Source organism: Anguilla anguilla, chromosome 11, assembly GCF_013347855.1.
Source record: "Anguilla anguilla isolate fAngAng1 chromosome 11, fAngAng1.pri, whole genome shotgun sequence".
NCBI classification, from domain to species: domain Eukaryota; kingdom Metazoa; phylum Chordata; class Actinopteri; order Anguilliformes; family Anguillidae; genus Anguilla; species Anguilla anguilla.
The window spans coordinates 27,126,043-27,145,835 of NC_049211.1; the positions used below are offsets into that span (position 1 = coordinate 27,126,043).

Genomic DNA, 19,793 nt, shown 5'->3' on the forward strand with positions numbered 1-19,793 from the left:
TGATTTAAACTGATTTAATTAGGGCATCATATGTAATAGGAAGCCTGAAAAGGCCATTGGACATCGGGAGGTGCAGTTAAATTAATCTCTGAATGTTTTTCTGTAGCACTGGAAGTTTGTCTGCAGAGTGTAGATTACGTATAGTATCTAAAAGCAATTATAAATGGCACTTTTAACAGCTAACACAGAACAAAGACAAAGATAAAGGCGTTTGCTCATATGTTCAAACAGAATGGGTAGGATGTTAGTCTGTTGTAATAAATGACTGCTATAGGAAAGAGTGAGATACCATCAGAATCATAGCTACGAGTACTGAATTGCTGAGCTCACGGATTTCTTACAGGCGAAAATAAATCCCGAGGGGTCGAGATATCAGGGAGTCCTTAACAAATGTCCAACATAATTTACAACTAGCAGTTTAGCTTTGACGATAACTTAAACGGTGCATATTTGATGGTCCTGAACTTACCTGCACACGGTCCTCAAACATTGATCACTAATAACAGAAATAATATAAACAATGTAGTAACATACCACAAAAATGATAACTACAGCGCCTCAAAAATAGTAGTAGTAACGTCCTTTTCAGGAATTAATTCCTGACAGGGAGAAGCCGTACAAATTAGCTCGTGTAGGGTTTCCTCATAATTTCAGGAATGTGTAGCTACAGGCACATGGAATCCGTGATACAAAAAATAAAAATAAACCGCTTAATAAGCAAGTAAATAAAAATATAACGGGGTTGCGTAGACGGTGAAAGTTCAGAATTTTCTGCAGTAGGTGAAATTGATAACAGACTGTTGGCCGTAGAGGCTGCATCGGCGGGAAGTGTATGCAGTCGTGACAACAGAACATACGAGAGTTCATTTTAATCCTTGGTAATGTTGTGTAACAATGCCTGTATATTGTACCGCACGGAAGGGTAATAATTTAGGAACAAAGTGGAAGATCCTGAATTGAAATTCAGGAAATATATCTGAAAACGGGCAGACTCTACTGCCTGGACAACCGACTCATTATTTAATTTTCTGCTCATTTTTATTTTGTTCATTCCTATCCATCCACATGAAGGCTAGGCTACGTTCAGGGTAGCGCGAAAACGTCTGTTCCTATGTTGTCATTAAAAAACCAGCAGCAAACTAAGCCAGATTTTAAAAAAATATTAGCAAAAACTGGGCGTATATTCGCGCAAAACAACTAATTAATTTGCAGAATGCAGATGTAACAATACCTTCAGTACAATTTGCAATCGCGGTCATTTGCCCCCAAGATCCACAGGGCAATGTTTGGGTAGCTACATATTGCTTCGTGCCGACACTTTCCACAATATAACACACAAAAAACTCATTTGTGGGGGCAGGAGGTAGGTATCCCTTGTCTGCAATACGTTTCTCACCGCCCATAATTAAGCCTGATCCTTCTCCGGTTCCGCTCATGTCGTCACGCTCGACTGCTTTTGAAACTGAAATGAATTTTTATTTCACGGGAGCAGCGTAACCGCTTCTATGCAATGTGTACTGCCCTTGAAAAGCAGCCGTGCTCCCGCATTCCCCTCCTTATTATTCCAGGAGCATGCAGGTGCAACGGCAAAAGCAATACAACAGCAACTTTTCGTACTTTTCATGTTGCGCGTGGGTGACGGGTGCAATGAGGACTGATGACCCAAGTCCCGTGGTGTGCAAGCTCCTTAAATATGAAACGTGTGGTGATTTCTTGTCAGCCACCAGCAAATGAGACGTTCATTAAAGGCAGAATATGGCAGAGAAGAGAAACGGAAGAATCGCGGCCCGTTTATAATCCTGTTCTGCACCAACAAATAACTGAATTTTCTTTCAAGGGGGAAATAAATTTAACTATTTGATTTCTTAATTAACCGCAGCCAGCCACAATATACTGTGGACACGCTCACTTAAAACTAAGCTTATGGTATTCCATGACTACTCAAAATCGTTTCTACTTCCATGGGAATACACTTAATGTAGATTCAGTAACTAAACCTCTAAGTACAGTATTTGAAAATGACAAAGTACTTGTTTGAGGATTTCAGAGTGTATACTGTCATGGGCATGCACATATTAACATGTCAACATCGAGACCTTATTGGCACCTAACTAATCACACAACTCATCACACACACGCACATACAGACAGACAGACACACACACAAATAATATCAATATTAAAACTGTACAGCCCAACCGTTGTTATTTCTGTGTTTTCCCCATAGCTAATATACTTCAGATGTACAAATGAGCAGCTTCAGTAATTGCAGATGCAAATCATGCATCTTCACTATCTGACAATTACAGTAGGCTACTGCCTGCGTCTGTTCTACACACGCATAATGCCCAGGCCAAGCGCACGCAATCATACCAGACCAGAAATATTGAACTACAGTCTGGTTGAATTAAGCAACCTAACGAGTTTCGCAAAACTTTAAGGCAGCGATGATCGATATAAATGGATGGAACTGGTGGAGTATTAATTTAATCACTGAGTAACGTGGATACGGTACCCTGTGTGCCTAATAGGAAAATAGAGGTTTTGCAATTAGCAACGAAGAAGAAAAGCATTAAGTCAATGGAAGTAATTCTCAGGCGCACACTGCAGTAGGCTACACAGAGTAGGCTACAACTAACTACGGACAGCGATTGATTTTATAGGAAGTGTGAATGGGATCGTGAGGAGAGCATGACGATGAATGAACGGTAGCATTACAACGGTCAACATGGTTTCGCCTGGGTTTAAATTGCAAATACACAGAAACAATTAAATGGCACTGCATTCTTCATATGAGGGACCTCCTTCCGACACCCACATACGCACGCACACAAACACCTACACTCACATTATCACATATGCACCTCACGCACGCACGCACGCACAAACACATCGTGCTACGGCCGAAGTGGCTTGCGGACCCGGTGTAGTTTGCTTATGTCCCAGTGAGCGGCTCAGTGACAGTCCCCGGGTGTAACCAGTTTCATTTGACAGTCTGCGCTCACTGGTAATTTCTGTCAGTTTGGAATCTTCCATGCGGTTTATCAAGCACGACATGCTGAGCACATGCATTTTGGTTGAGTTTACCAGCTCTGTGGTCATATTCTGTTGCGTGGTGGCGATCATCCTTGCAGTTTTCAATTAGGCTACAGCTTCTTGCTAAATGTTGGAGCCCTCAGTTCCTCCGATTTCTTAAGCGGACCCTTTGCTTTCTTCCTTGATCCTTTGAGCGCCTCTAGTCCTCAGCTCAGTGCCGAGGGCTTTTTATTTTTTGCGTTAACTTGCTCAGCTAGAGAATGTGAATAACTGATCTGTATAACTGCTCTCTCTCTCTTTCTCCCCCCACCTCTCTCACTCTCTCTCTCTCTCGCTTCTTCCCCCTCCTTCTCCCTCTCCTTCTCCCTACACACAACGACCATAGAGCGTACCAAGATTCTCTTCCCTTTTCGCCTTTGTCAATACTATTGACCAGCTGGGAAATTAATCAAGACAGCACGCCACCTCGGCTTTTTCAGTAGTCCTATTCTGCTCGCGATCTTTCTTTTGTCAAGTACCTGCCCATAGAGCGATTTAATAAGGTGAAAATAAATGTAATAATTGTAATGGTTATGATGATTGATGTGATTATGACAACATTAACAACAATAATAATAATAATACGAAGAAGAAGATCAGTTCTGTGGTTTTAAACGTTTACTTGTCTTCAAATCCATAATTTGTTCACATGGTCATTTGTGATTGGTCAAAATTAACGACCATTTACAAATTACTGTAGATGGCCGTCGAATGTAATGGTTAAGGAACTAGCCTTGTAACCGGAAGATTGCAGGTTTGATTCCCAGGTAGGACACTGCTTGAGCAAGATACTTAATCAGCATTGCTTCAGTATTTATCCAGCAGTACAAAAAAAGCTGAGTAGGTGACTCTACATAAGTGTTAAATGCCTGTAATGTAAAAAATGTAATTTACTGCCTATTTGTAGTATCACACCGTGCATTACAGTGTTTAAGTCCCTCTCTCATGAGGTTTGTAAAAGTCCATTGAGCATTTTTCTTCTCATGCAGCCACCATTAACTTATGTTTCTATAGTCTCTCCTGAAATCCAAACACCCAGAAACAGACAGTTGAAGCCTCCTGAATATATGTAGCTACACATTGCCAGCTAGTGGCCAAACCACACATTTCCTGCAACTACATAACTGTGTTTGGAGTGTCCTAGTTCAGATTTTTTCAAAGTGAGGTTCAACTCAGTTCCCAGAACTGTGCTTATGAAAAATTGGTGACTGGGTCCTGGTAGCTACACTGCATGTCTTCCATTGCCTGTTCTCGCTGTATACTGTGAATAGGAATTCTGCTGTGCCAGGGATCTCACCTTTTAAAATTATCTCTGTGTACGGTTAGCCTGTGGCTAATATCTGTCTGGTTACTATTTATACTCTTTTCAGCATTTCTAGAAGCACCTAATCTCTGTTTCTCTGTTTCAGACCAAATCTCTTTGACAACATTCCCACACTTGCTCCTGGCTTGTTTGAAAAAAGGAGAGATTGTATATTTTCTGTTATGTTTATTCTTATTAAAACTTCACATCCTGGGGTAAAACCATGTTTCAATGTCTAGGCAAGAATATAATTGGGGATCCTTTTTTCCAGGTGCAGTGGCAGTTGGTGAGCTGAAAATGGGTGGGTCTGGAAACTTCCCCTTAAACTGATTACTATTCTCAACCTGTTTTCAGTGATTTTCCTTGATTATTAATACAGCAACGAATTCACAAAATGCTCAATATCATCAGATATAGCCAGCTCTCCTCTATTAGGCCATTTAGCGAGTAATAAAATTATTTTAATTTGCATTGCAGTTTGATATTTAATCCTGATCAGTGTAGTGATGAAGCATGCAGTTTGATATCTAATCCTGAGCAGTGTAGTGATGAAGCATGCAGTTTGATATCTAATCCTGAGCAGTGTAGTGACACAGCATGCAGTTTGATATCTAATCCTGAGCAGTGTAGTGACACAGCATGCAGTTTGATATCTAAACCTGAGCAGTGTAGTGACACAGCATGCAGTTTGATATCTAATCCTGAGCAGTGTAGTGACACAGCATGCAGTTTGATATCTAAACCTGAGCAGTGTAGTGACACAGCATGCAGTTTGATATCTAATCCTGAGCAGTGTAGTGACACAGCATGCAGTTTGATATCTAAACCTGAGCAGTGTAGTGACTCAACATGCAGTTTGATATCTAATCTTGAGAATGCTGAATGTGGCAGGCAGTTCTGCTGGGTGCCACATAATTGGTTATTGTGTCACCCAAGGAGGAAGTTTTTCATTCGGCAGGATTGAGCCCTATGACAGAGTGATTTATTGGGGGCCATAAGCCTCACAGTTCCAAGGTCACAGGACACTTCTTCAGAGACACTATGTGGAATTTTTTGTGCTCAAGCAAGCAAGCTACCTTAAAAAAACAATACTGCATGTAGGTAACAAGAAATGTGCGGCACTCCCTTAAAAAATGCAAAATGATGAGGTAGATTTGCATTTTTGTACACAGGCCCTAAACATAGGCGACAAGGGTGGCTGCCTAGGGCACAATCCATGATAGCTGGTCCCCTGGTCTGTGATCGCAGTTTCCCCCTGCACCCCAGTATGTGATTGCAATTTTCCTGTTTCCATGTTTCTTGTAATAAACTGTTAAATATTTTGATGCTCTTGTTAATCATTAATCAGCACATCAACAGACGAACTATCAGATTGTACTGCCTGAAAAACATAATCCTTACAATGATGACACATACTAGACTGGTTATGTGACTCTTTCATTTAGAAGCTTGTGTCCTGTTTCAGCCCTGAACTCCAAAAATTCTCCTGCCATTAACGACTACTGCACTGATGGATACATGTATAATTTTTCTTTAAAAAGTGCAGGGTGTTCCAGGCATAGACCTCTGTAGGGATTTAGCCTTCCGCCTCTTTTCAAACACAGACAAATATTTTTTATAAGTCACAATGTATGTACATGTTATTCAACTAATAATAGCCTGTTAGCACATTCATTATCAAAAACTCAACGCAACAACCCAAAAACTTTTAACAAGAGAACTAAATTATATAGGCTAGTTAAACCCAGGGCACTCCTGTCTACCAACAATGCTTTTTAAATGGTCAGGATAATAGATCACATTTGCACATATTAGTTTTTTTACAAATTTTTTTTGCAGCAAGTAGCTACAGTAATGTTTTTTTCCCCCACACATGGCCAGAGGCAATTCTTATGAACAGGCAATGCAGGCAACTGCCTGGGGCTCCAAGCATTGGGGGGCCCCAGAGGGCTTAGTTTGAGTGATTTTCAGTAACAGGATGACAGTGGAAGTCAGTCAGAAGGGTTGCATGGGATTTTCTGCCTAGGGCTACCCCCCAGTCTCTAGAACAGCCTCTGCATATGGTTTAGGTTTTTATGCCAGTTTTCTCGTAGCTAAATATACTTTAGCAATTAAAGGGAATATCACATCTATCATTTGTAGCTTTCCTATTTGTAGGTTATTTCCTTACGCTCCAGTGCGAACCTTAAAAACTAATAAACTTAGCTGAGTGCTATATCAAGTAAAGTTCTGGAGTATAACCTTAGCTTGCGTCTGGCCCCACCCACTCTTACGTTACCCTGCACGTAGGCGTGTTGACGGAAGGGCAAAGTCATTGGCTGCCGGGTAAATTTGAAATGTAACCGAACTGCTCGTAGGAGGAAACGAACAATTTGCTCCTCTGTTGGATAACTTGGACGGGCAGGGGGAATCATTCGGATTAATTCCGCAACTTTTTTTTCGTGGAGCCGAAATATTCGGCAGCGGAGGACAATAAAAGAGTAAGTTTACAGTTGTATATAACCATAGAACTACGTGACCGCTAACGTGCTCAAAATTAGATAGCTAGCTGGAATAGACTACACTTTAATCTCACGTTAACTAGCGACGTTCGTGGGTGTACCAGCGTTTTGCAGATTGATCCAAATTCTTGGGTTCACATTGGTTAAACGGAAACATTGTTGCTATCTCTGTTGATATTTTATGTTCGTTCAGTTAGATAACTGCTGTCTAAATACAATTGGCTATATAACGTTAGACAGTATCACAACATGCTTTGGGTGTCATTGTTGTCCACGTTAGCTAGCATTAACTCACAAATTTGCTTGCTAGCATGTCCATGCACGGCTAACGTCCCTACACGGTCATGCATTAGAACTAGCTGCCTACAAAATTCAGAAGATCACTGGCCAAAAATAACTTTCAGACGTTTACTCTTCATGTACGTGACTCTTCAGTTTACGTTTTTGAACACTTCAGGTTAGGCAATTTGGAAATGTTTAGTGTGTACTTCTATGATAGGTAGATTTAGATCTCCACTATTTGAAGTGCTCGAGTCTGTTTTGAGGAAGTTGCTGGGATCAATCATCACAGTATGTGCCGTTTCCATTTGCCCCAGGACATGGACACCGCGATGGTAAACGTGCAGGGCCTGTTTGATAATCTGCGGGCGCACGTGGAGGTCCTGAGCGAAGGCGTCGAGCCTCGTAAGTAGTCACATTGAATAGCAGGATATGAGTTCTGGAATCACAATTTTTGGGGCGGGGGTAAAGGTAGGGTTTGCACTGACACCCACACCTCTCCCGTCCTCAGAGTTTATCCAAATGGCGCTGAACTTTGAGGACTGCCGGCGGAAGTGGCTGAAGCTGGAGCAGGACCTGGGATCTTGTAAGGAAGTTCTGGCCAAGGCGGAAACAGAGAGGGGGTCCTTGGAAGTCAAGCTCAAGCACGCTCGCAACCAGGTGGACGTGGAGATCCGCCGGCGCCAGAGGGCAGAGGCTGACTGCGAGAAATTGGTGTGTTTTTGTGCGCTATCGTGGCTTGTACCTGCCTCTGATTCAAACTATTACATTTGTGTTTGAATATTAATTTGTCATTTGACTTGTGTATGTAACCTATCGCGTGCATTCTACTGTACGTTGCATTGAGATCCTAAGAATGTAAGTGCAGTTGACTCAAGGTCCTTGGAAGTGTTAAAAGATGGAGAACATGAAACTGTCATAATTGCATGTTTACATTTTTTTCTTCTGCTTTTCGGATCGGTTTGGAGTTGGGTTTTGTGATCCACAGCATGAAAATACACTTTGGGCAAAGAAGCTTGTGCGAAGTTTTGTTTCCAGAGGGTGTACATATGAATATATTAATTTCATAGAATATATTCACGATTATAAACATAAATATCAGTTTTTATATTGTGCCAGTACTTAATTCCTTGAGTGCAGCGGTCTTGGGTAGCACACACCATAGGAATCCAACCAAAAATAATACTAAGCATAATTTTTGAAGAATAAGCTGGTAATATACATATATATGACCTCTAGAGGCATAATAGTACAGTGCAAACTGCTTTGGACACTACAACTGAAGTAAAATTTTTGGGGGGGGGAAATCTCAGAATGTCAACTGTCCCTGAGTATAAGTCTAAATACAAGTTTTCATCGCATTCAAAGACAGTGGACAGGGCACAGGCTGGCATTATCTATGCTGAAATGCAGGCAGTGAGTTTGAGCCGAGCCCGCCTACCTGAGGAAGCGTGGGTAGAACAGCGCGTTCTCACCCCCCCGTTTGTGCTGCAGGACCGTCAGATCCAGCTGATCCGGGAGCTGCTGATCTCGGAGAGCTCCAGCAACAGCATCCAGCTCAACGAGGAGCAGCGGTCGGCGCTGGCCTTCCTCAACGCGCGCTCGCAGGCCTCGCAACTGAACACCAGCCGCAGGTGAGGCCCCAGTGCGCTCGCCGCCCTGCTTCAGCTCAGCCAGGGGCTGCCGAGCGGCACGCAGTGTCGCGCGTGCTCTCTGCTGATTCACTGTTATTATAATCACACCGTGTCTCGCTTTCCGTTGCAGGTTAACCACAATAGACGAGTCTGCCTCCAGTCTGTCGGACATCAGCTACGACCAGACCAACGAGTCTCTGGTAAACGCATCCAACGCAGATGGTCTTTGTGTGCACTCTGTGTGCAGTGAGCAGTTTGGACCACTTTCAATGGATGCTCTTAACAAATTTGGGCTGAGGCTCATAGATTATTAATTTTTTTCATCAATGGAAAGTAGAAGCAGCTTTAGTATATTGGAAGCGGTCTCTGCTTTGTTGTTCGGGTAGGAGACTGGTCATGCCATGCTGAACACGGTCTTTTCTTTATTGTGCAGGACTGGGACTCGTCTGCGGTGAAGATGGTGCGGCTGAAGAAGAGGCAGAAAAGAGTGAGTCCCCTTTACTCTCAGAGCCAGGCAGCGAAAGGCCGTTTTCACCCCATTTATCAATCCAGCTGAAATGCTCTCTCCCCCTTTTGTGACATCAGCGCTCCTCCCGAAATCACACCGAGGGGCCCCTCTCTGTCGCCAAGAGGTCCCGTTCCACTGGCCGCCCGTCTGATAAGGTACGGTATGGTGCGGCCAATTAAAAGGGTGGAGACTGACTTTAGGGGTGGAGCCTGGGGGGTGGGTACAGGGGCGGAGACTGGGTACCTTATAAATGGCATCACCCCTATTTTTCCTTACAAGCTTGTTTCTTTTGTGTTGGCCTTCCGTAGCTGAACGAGTCCATTGTGGCCAGAACCACTCTGACGGTGCCTGCAGATGGTGGCTCCATCGAGGCTGTCGCCACCATAGAGACAGTGCCCTACTGGACCCGCAGCAGGAGGAAGACATGTGAGAGGAGGGGGGGGGGTGGAATCTAACTCACCGTTTCCACATACATCACCACCCTGGCAACCATCCAGAGAATTAAAGTTCCACCAACAAAAGCTCACTGAGCTAACCATTCATCAAAGACACAACTGAGGCATGACTGCTGAGGGCTGATTCATCAAATTGGCCCTCAGCAGAGTTTAGTTCAGTTCCATTTTAATTCAGTCATTGGGGGAAATTAAGTGAATGTTTTTTTTCCATTTGTCAGTTGGTTAATTAAATTTCAGTTGGCTTCCTGAATTGTCGGAAATTAAATTAATTGACTCCACCCACCTACGTGTAGAAGGTAGTTTGAATTCCCTGCCAGTTCTGGCCAATCGGTGCCCTCTCTCCTTAAAGGGCGCTAGGCTGTGATGCCTAAGTAAAGCTTGTCAGTGCTTTGTGGTAGACGTGCTGGATTTTGTGAAGACCCTTTCAGTGGGTAGTTTATATGTGGCTATGTTATCAGTGTCTTAACATGGCCCACCCCTTTCTCAGCAGTAGTTCAAGGCTGGGAGTCTGATTCCACCTCAGCTGAGAACGTGCCAAAGCTGATCAACAAGCCGGAGAGGGTCCCTGTGTCCGAGCCCAGCACCCCGCAAGGCAACGGAGGGGTCCGCCTGCACGAGTTCATCTCCAAAACGGTAGGGGCTCCAACCCCCTTCCCCCCCCATGCTCATGCACACAGACTAGGAATGTGAACGACACATTTCTGACTGTCGACTAGTTACTGTCTGAAATGGAGTAAGAGTTAGACTTAGATAGACGTTTTTTTACCGTTTGATGTAGGACACCGCTAATAAAAACGTGCTATGACTTGAATCAGCGTGGGACCCGAGATTAAAACATTTAGAAATAATCAATAAGCATTGATTTGTTTTTTCCAGAATGATTATATGCTGCTTCGCTCACTGTACAGGTTAACACATCACCCAGGCTTCAGGTTATAGTCACATAAGCCTCGGTAGTTAGTGCTGTCCACACAGATGTTTATCACAACATTGTCGGACTTGGATAGAGTGGTACGGAGAGAGGCCGCTGTTTCACTACATTCAATTTGAGTGATGGTTTGTCATGCAACAGTACATCGCACAGGAGTATATTTGGGCTTGACAAATGGCAGTTGGTCCCTAAACCCTTAGCCCTTTACCATGCTTACTGGGAGCATGTCTTTTGTTGCCATTTTAGCTATTAAATCTGTTGTAGTTTGAGCTGGACAGCACTGACATTGATGGGGTCTCACTACAAAGGTGGGTTCTTGTTTGCTGTGATCTCTTGGCCTTGGGTGTTAAATTCTTAGGTGGGTTAGCATCATTGATGTTAACGTGTGGAATTTGGCAGCACATATTTTGCACTGACAGTGTTTTCTTCAAAATCGGTCCACGCGCCACATTTTGCAAGCTGGCCATCTTTTCAACTGACCATAAGTAACGTTAAAATGTTAAAGTGAATGACAACAGGCCCCGCCCCTCCCCTCTATTTCCCATTTAGAGCAGTAGCCTAGGTCACTTTGGTGGTCTTATTTTGAACGGTCTGAGCGTTTAAAAAAAAAAAAAATTAAAAAAAACTTCTTGATTATTTCATTTAACATTCAACATCGACAAATTGTTCACGTCCCTAACAGTCTACACACGCTCTCAGAATGTTAAATAAAAGTGATGCATCTTTAGTGTGTCTGTGGCCAAGCTTGTTCACCAGGGTCTGTGTTCTTGCCAGAGGCCACTTTTACAGAGCATCATTGGGTGACAGCGGACTAAGAAAAATATGTTGACAGTACCTGTGCCTAATATGTATTTCATTGTGGCTTTCTCAGTTTAAAAAAAACTAAATACAATTTTTTAACTGATTTATTTGAAAGGCTGTCCAGACCCCCTGCGCTGCAGTTATAATGTACTCATCCATTAGGGAGGAGCCGGTGTTGTGAGCTCTCTCTGGCAGGCTCGCTCACCTTAAACGGCCCCGCTCTGCCGTGGCGGACAAGGAGCGCCCGCATGCGTGTGTGGACGGCATCCGTAATCGCGGTGGAAAAACACCGAAACCACAGAAAGCACCGCGCCGTGGAAACGCCCTCGGGCTCCGCGCGGGAAAGAGCACATGAAGGGTGAAAAACTGCCCGTTCTGAGCGTGCTCACTCCTTCCCGCGCAGGTCATCAAGCCGGAGTCGTGCGTGCCGTGCGGGAAGAGGATCAAGTTCGGCAAGCTGTCCCTGAAATGCCGCGACTGCCGCGTGGTCTCTCACCCGGAGTGCCGGGACCGCTGCCCCCTGCCCTGCATACCCACGCTCGCCGGCACCCCCGTCAGGATCGGAGAGGTACTGCAGCCTCCCCATGGTAGCTCTGTTTTGCTGCATCTGCTCTATGACTTTGAGCGGGTTCACTGAGTCTTTCTCTCTGTGTCCCCAGGGCACCCTGGCAGACTATGTCCCTGCCTCATCTCCCATGATTCCCTCTCTGGTTGTTCACTGCGTCAATGAGATTGAGCACAGAGGGCTGCATGAGGTGAGTGGATTTAGATTTTATTTTTTGTATTTGTTTTTGTGCATTGGATAGAGGAGCCTGTCCTCTAAATGGATTTGCTGTCTCTTGCTTGGTCCTACATTCAGCCCACTGTGTGAGCAGCATCTGATGTTCAAAAGCAGCAACTCCATTTTGCCACTAGAGGGCGAATAGGCCAGGCCATAGCTGTTAAGCTATACTGCTGCCCAAGTGCCCATAGTGCAGACTAGTATGCACACAGACTGCAGTTGCTTGCCCAAAAGAGTCCCAATTGTATACATCCCTGTTAGTGTCCTGTGTGATTGGCAGGCTGAAACTGCGTGCATCCTTTGGGGGCCGGGCTGTACCGGGTCTCAGGCTGAGCTGTATGTTCTTTGCAGGCCGGGCTGTACTGGGTCTCAGGCTGAGCTGTATGTTCTTTGCAGGCCGGGCTGTACCGGGTCTTGGGCCGGGCTGTACCGGGTCTCAGGCTGAGCTGTATGTTCTTTGCAGACCGGGCTGTACCGGGTCTCAGGCTGAGCTGTATGTTCTTTGCAGGCCGGGCTGTACCGGGTCTCAGGCTGAGCTGTATGTTCTTTGCAGGCCGGGCTGTACCGGGTCTCAGGCTGAGCTGTATGTTCTTTGCAGGCCGGGCTGTACCGGGTCTCAGGCTGAGCTGTATGTTCTTTGCAGGCCGGGCTGTACCGGGTCTCGGGTATGGACCGCACGGTGAAGGAGCTGAAGGAGAAGTTCCTGCGGGGGAAGACTGTCCCCCTCCTCAGCAAAGTGGAGGACATCCACGCCATCTGCGGCCTCCTGAAGGACTTCCTGCGGAACCTCAAAGAGCCGCTGCTCACCTTCCGCCTCAACCGCACCTTCATGGAGGCCGCCGGTGGGTCAGGGGTCAGGGGTCACACAGGAATCCGCTTTTTCACCACAGATTCCACACAGATGCACCGCTTCAGTGTTCCCTCCTTCCTCTCTGCTCGATTACAGGAGGTTCTGGGTGGTTAAGGTTCACACGGCTACCATAGTCCATTGTCACGCTTTTGTACTTGGTCACGGCCTCCTAATTTTCAGAAGATAACTTCAAATTGCAGTGTTTTTGCTTCTGTAATAGAGACAGAACTTGTTAAGAATGGAGAATGAAGCTGGGGAGACATCCTGTCAGGGTTTTGGCTTCCCCACCATTTCCTCCCTCTTTGACCTTTTCTGCTTACCCGTCTGAATAAAGTGGGAAAATACATGAATATATAAATAATGTAAGAATACAAAGCTGTGTATCTAAGTCTAAAGAATGAATTCTCCACAAGGATGCTGGGTAATTGTTGCTGACTGGGAGGGGCGGGGGGATGCAGTCCTGTGGCTGTGTAGGCACAGGTGTCCCAGACTCTGACCTCTGAACTCTGCTGGATATCCAAGTTCCATTTAGCAGTTTCCGCAGACTGATTTATTTTATGTTTAATACTCTCATGAGCTGCACGGAGCTCTTTCCAAATGATACTTCTTAGATATTCTGGAGAGATCATTGATGAATAGTTCAGAGTTTCCAGCCATGATGATGCCGCTGTTTTCGCTTGTAAACAAATATCTTCTACAGAGGATGAAATTTATCATGTGAGATTGTGTGAGTAGGGCGAGGGATGTGTTCAGCAGGCAAAAAAGTCTGAAAAAGTGCAAATTCAAACGTGCCACCGTTTTGTTTACACTTCTGAATACTAGTTATTCAGTTCTAACTAAGCTAATATATTTTCACCGTTCAAATTATGCTCGATTTGCAAAATTTGTTCTGAGAGTCCTATTCTCAGCTAGGAACCTCTGCAGATTTGCAGAGAGACTGATAAATCACTGCATTGAGCAAAAGTGCAAACCTGAGCTTTAACGGATTATAAAATGTGCTACGTGGTCTGGGTCCAGACTTTGACTTGTGGTAATCTATGATCATCAAAAAGCTTCACAAAAAAGGGCTCTTCTCATAATGTACGTTATTTAAGACGTCTAACCGAAAATGTTTCAAATGTTACAGTTTCTGGAACAGCTTGTGTGTTGGGCTGCTTGCTGCATTTTAACAGGCTCTGGCTTCTTTCCCAGAAATTCAGGATGATGACAACAGCATTGCCATGATGTACCAGACCATCAGTGACCTGCCCCAAGCCAACAGGGACACGCTGGCCTTCCTCGTCATTCACCTGCAGAGGTAGAAACGCACACACACACACATACACACATTCAAATACACGCACATACACACACATGCACGCACATACACACACGCACATATGCATACACACGCTCATACACACACATGCGCATACACACACATGCACATACACACACGCATACACACACACGCGCATACACAAGTTAATTCAGTTCTCTTTTTCTACTGCATTGTACTGTGAAAGACAGGGCCTGAATCCCCAGATAAAGGCAAGGTTCCCCATAGTGGGAGAAAACAATTGTGGTGAGAAACTGGTGCACATACTTGCACTCAATCACAAATCCCTCTCAGGGTTTCCACGGTTCTTCAAAATCCTTGAAAGTATTTGCATTCTGGAAAAGTCAGAGAAAGTGCTCAGTTATACTGTTGTCCTCGAGCCACCAGTAAATTGGCCAATTTAAAACAAAAAATAGACAAACTGTAAAGCAAGTGAGATGCATCCATCTTTCTTGCTAGCTCATTAGCACAATGTCACTTAGTGTGCCGATTATGCTAACAAATTGGAAAGCTTTTTATTGCATTAAGTCACCTACAAAAAGCCATTGCTCACTGGAGAATGAGGCGTGTGCCTTTGTACATGCAGAATATTTTGAAAATAATGTAGTTACACCTCAAAATAGCCCTACTGCCCAAGGCAGCACTATTACACCAAAAAAAAAAACCTTGAATTCTACATTCATCTTCACAATGTCATTAAAAATATTATCTCAAATAAGAGTCCAGAGAAAATCAAGCTTGGGGCTCATATCTCAGGTGTCTGATCATGAACCCTCATCCAGGGTCAGGTTCACCCAGTCCATAGCCTAGCCACATCCATTATGAGCTAAACGGCTAACCTGGCCATGAATCAGTGTACCTTTTCTGAAGCACTTTGTGAATGCAGGCCCTGGTTGAGTGTTGAGCCCAGGGTAGTGTGCCCTGTAGGAGGGCGCAGGTTTTGACTGGTCCGATTCTGAACCGGGTTGTGCTTCCAGGGTCGCTCAGAGCACGGACACCAAGATGGACGTGTCAAACCTGGCTCGCGTGTTTGGCCCCACGCTGGTGGGTCACGCAGTGCCCGACCCGGACCCCCGGACCATCCTGCAGGACACCAAGCGCCAGCCTAAGGTACTTGCTTTCCCTACCCAGGGCTTCAGCTAGCTGTCCTGCGGTCTCGCAGCAGTCGCCTCAGCTCTTTCATTACCTACACCCGTCTTCATCTTCAAAAATATTTGTGTAAATGTGTACAAGTCATGCTACATTTTAGACATGGCTGAACTGATGTAAGAACTTGCATTCCCCTGTCTGAAATGGCTTATAAGCTGTTTTAACTGAGATGAGACTTAAGAAAGCTGGCTAGTGTTCCTTAATTGGCTCAGAACTGAGCCCTCCTGTCTTTATTGACCTTTTGTGGAGCTGATGCAGTGTGGCTCAGGGCGCTGATGTAATTAGTGTGTGATTGGACAGGTGATTGAGCGTCTCTTGAGCCTGCCTGTGGAGTATTGGAGCCAGTTCATGATGGTGGATCCTGACCAGGCCCTCCCAGGTCACATGATCATTGAGAACACCAACTGCTACGCCACCCCTGAACATAAAGGTGAGTCCATGCCCTTAATGCACTAGCACACAGAAGAGGCCACACTCATAACGCACTAATACAAAGGTGAGATCACTCTCATAACGCACTAGCACAAAGGTGAGATCACTCTCATAACGCACTAGCACAAAGGTGAGATCACTCCCATAATGCACTAGCACACAGAAGAGGCCACACTCATAACGCACTAATACAAAGGTGAGATCACTCTCATAACGCACTAGCACAAAGGTGAGATCACTCTCATAACGCACTAGCACAAAGGTGAGATCACTCCCATAATTCACTAGCACAAAGGTGAGATCACTCCTATAATGCACTAGCACAAAAGTGAGATCACTCCCGTGATGCACTAGCACACAGAAGAGGCCACACTCATAACGCACTAATACAAAGGTGAGATCACTCTCATAACGCACTAGCACAAAGGTGAGATCACTCTCATAACGCACTAGCACAAAGGTGAGATCACTCTCATAACGCACTAGCACAAAGGTGAGATCACTCCCATAATGCACTAGCACACAGAAGAGGCCACACTCATAACGCACTAATACAAAGGTGAGATCACTCTCATAACGCACTAGCACAAAGGTGAGATCACTCTCATAACGCACTAGCACAAAGGTGAGATCACTCCCATAATGCACTAGCACAACGGTGAGATCACTCCCATAATCCACTAGCACAAAAGTGAGATCACTCCCATAATGCACTAGCACAACAGTGAGATCACTCCCATAATGCACTAGCACAAGGTAACTGTTACAAACAATAGTAATTTCTCTATCTCTTGCAAATGACAGAAAGTGGGGAATGGGAAGTTATCCATAAATTGCTTTTCGGACAGATGGCCTAGTTTCACACCTTTATTGTAGAGATTTACACATTGTAAAAAATTATTTGTGTAAAAAAAAAAAAAATTTAAAAAAGCAAAGAAGGTCACACTAACACAGCTGGTTGGTCTTCAGAGCGTGATTCTGATTGCTGCAAATTATGTTTTTATCAAGTACTTTTTGTGGATATTTCTCACTGTAAAAAATGTGAAACTTCAACTTCCGTCCAAGAACCGATTTATGCGAGTTCAGTCTATTCCCCTCTTTATCGTTTGCGAGAAATGGAGAATTAATCTTCTTGAGTCCTGCACCCAATCAGCTGCTGTGTGGCTCATGGTCTGTGGCGGGAGGCCCCCCCCCGTCACTGATTAACGGCTCTTATCTGTGTGCCTCTCTGCGCTCCAGTGAGCATGCTGGGGCCCCTGACCACCCCCGAGCACCAGATGAACAAGACCCCGTCCACCAGCTCGCTGTCCCAGCGCATGAAGTCCACCTTCGGCCGGAACACTCCCATGTAAGCCCCTCCTCTCCCGGATCAGCCCGTGACCGCCCCCCCCCCCCGTCCCCCCCCGGTCCCGCTCGGTGATTCTTCAGGTGCGGGACCTGGCTAAGGTTCACGCGTTTGTGCCGGCTAGCTAAACGCGGAGAGGACTTTGCACTCCGGGCAGACTCTCGCCTTTTCCGGGTTAATCTTTCACCGTGTTATATGGTCGACCGGAGTCTGTTCCCCGCGGGGTGCATTCTGAACATGCGACCTCGCCGGAGCTCGATAACAGCTTCACTGTCCTTCACGCCCGACATCTCAGAAGTGATTTATAACGTCGGCTTTTTATGCTGCCAGCACTTTTTTTCCCTGTAGAGCTAATGGGTTGGTTTATGATGTCTGGATCTTGGTTGTTTTTCAGATTCGGATGCAAGACCAAGTCTGCGACCAACTTGGGCCAGCAGTCCGGCTTTTTCTCTCCAATCGTGTAGTGGCCCCGGTGCATCCTGGGAATCGGCTCTGTTTCCGTCTCTGTACGAGGCACAGGGCGGGGCTACGAAGCCTTGCAATATTTTATACCCATTTTTATTTTCTAACTAATTTTACCAAGTAATACTTCCAGAGGTTTTAGGTCTTCTTTACTAAAATGCCTTGTATCCTGTAACACGACTACATTTTTAACGTCTTTTAAATGTTCAAGTAACGTATTTATAATCAAAGGGAGGAATAAGCTATGTATGGCTCTTCCGTCAGTGTTTTTATGCTTTGTTTCTGTCTTGCCAGAGCTCTGATTTACCTCCATATACAATATTTAGAAGCTCTGCTTATGAAACCAGATTGTGGTTGAAACTGTTTGATCCAGCGGTGCCCAATCAGGTGCCGTGGGGGGGCCGAGGGCTTGCAGGGTTTCACTGCGCCAATCGCTACGCCTGCTGATTTAGCTAACACACCTTCAACCAGAGAAGAGGGCACTAATTGGTGGAATCAGCGGGCGAGATGATTGGTTGGAACAAACACCTGCATACTGCCGGCCCTCCACCTCATGATTGGGCGCCGCTGGTTTAATCTAAACCCACATTGGCTGTGCGAAGCGCGTTGGTATTTCCGCACCGATTTGGGTTGCGTTTTACCTGTGTTTTTACTCTCACTAACCGGCAGGCTGAGGTGGTTAATCTGTACCCCACAGCTGCGCAATCAAGTGTAAAACGGTTCACTGTATTTGTGTGATTCAGAGACCAGCCATGTGCACAGGGGGATGGCAACACTGGCACAATGTGTTTTGAAAAATGAAGAAAATACTGAAATTTACCTTTAGGTAAATGTAAATATAGCCACACGCCCCCTGTGCAGCTTTTATGAACAATTTTGTGAATTGGTGATCATACTGATTAATTTAAAAATATTCAGAGTAGGAAAAAAGTATCACTTTATATTTGAACCCAGTTGTGTTTTATATGTTGTGCCCCTCAGTATAATGGTAAAAGCTTAGGAACTGTCGCCTTGCAGGCACAGAACTTTGTAATACGGGCCTGTAAGAATTTCGAAGCGGTTTCCATAAGAGTAAATTACAGTAAATTAGGTCGGCAGGGAACAGTGGTTCTGATCTGCCTTGGTTTAAACTGTACTTCAGAAAAGTTTGCTACATGTATTTTCAGTTTTATATTGTATTTAATTTCCCCAATCCATTTCTGATCACTATTTGAGTATGGTCAGCATGTTCCTCTTCTTCAGTGGGGAAAGTATAGCCTTATCGACTCCTAACAAACCTGTTTGAACTTTCTGGTACGTATTCTTAATATTAGAACCTGTCTTCCGAGCTAGCATACTTTTCTCATGCATCCGGTGTGCAATATAACAGGGTTACTTTCCATGCAGCTAGTTTCCAAAGTACCGCATCGCTACCCTTTGTCCAGGTGTTTAGTTGAACTCTGTCTGTACCAAGGGGTCGCGATGATGACCTTTTGCCACTAGAGGTCGAGGTTGGGGAGAGGGCGTGCAGTGCGTTTGCATATGATGTTTGCCTATTTGTATTCTACGAAACGCTGGCTCTGGTTACACAATGGGCATTGTCTCCCTCGCGAATCAAAGGTGGGTTTGCTCTCCAGGTGGCCTTGAGCCATTGTGTCCAGGGGCTAAGGTGTCAGGAAGCTAACTGCGCTCACTCCGCGAACCCTTTATTAGTGCTTTATGGGACCTGGGCAATGTGCAATTGCGCTCTCTGATCGAGAACCCAGCTGCTCTGTGCGTCGGCGCCCAACGTGAAATGATTGAGCAGCAGCCTGCTCTGCCCAGAGGACCCTGCTTGGGAACGGCGTGCTGGCGAAGGGAAAGGGTTGTGCTGGTCTTTGTTTCTGGACTGCACTCCTCGAAGCCGTGTGGGTTTACATCCGAGTGCGTGAATACATGTTGTGTGCTTGGACACGCTGTCCTGTTTCTCTCCAAATACAGTAAACATTTG

The 19,793-nt window shown here is 45.1% G+C and overlaps 2 protein-coding genes across 5 annotated transcripts in view; one reads left to right on the top strand and one right to left on the bottom strand.

The window, feature by feature from the left end:
* Positions 1-3,381, bottom strand: part of LOC118207214 (inactive dipeptidyl peptidase 10) — a 48,552-nt gene extending 45,171 nt beyond the window's left edge. Inside the window, exon 1 of one of the 2 annotated variants that reach the window (XM_035380566.1) lies at positions 3,088-3,381. In XM_035380566.1, the coding sequence (XP_035236457.1) occupies positions 3,088-3,126 (39 nt within the window). In that variant the 5' untranslated portion in view covers positions 3,127-3,381. Of the gene's footprint in view, positions 1-534; positions 611-3,087 lie in introns of those variants that run through there. The other variant, XM_035380567.1, reaches the window with a different exon arrangement.
* A 3,255-nt stretch (positions 3,382-6,636) lies between these two features.
* On the top strand, positions 6,637-19,793 carry racgap1 (Rac GTPase activating protein 1). Of its 3 annotated transcripts, none has more exons than XM_035381509.1 (17): positions 6,637-6,858; positions 7,476-7,563; positions 7,670-7,872; positions 8,653-8,792; positions 8,923-8,992; positions 9,226-9,279; positions 9,378-9,455; positions 9,609-9,726; positions 10,243-10,388; positions 11,891-12,055; positions 12,147-12,242; positions 12,912-13,110; positions 14,310-14,415; positions 15,414-15,546; positions 15,886-16,015; positions 17,257-17,365; positions 17,757-17,826. In XM_035381509.1, the coding sequence occupies exons 2-17, from the start codon at positions 7,479-7,481 to the stop codon at positions 17,824-17,826; spliced, it is 1,902 nt and encodes a 633-aa protein (XP_035237400.1). In that variant the 5' UTR covers positions 6,637-6,858; positions 7,476-7,478. The 3 variants fall into 3 exon arrangements, with proteins under 3 accessions (XP_035237400.1, XP_035237402.1, XP_035237401.1); XM_035381511.1 differs by having other exon boundaries at positions 6,664-6,858; positions 10,246-10,388; positions 17,757-19,793; XM_035381510.1 differs by lacking the exon at positions 6,637-6,858 and having other exon boundaries at positions 7,479-7,563; positions 17,757-19,793.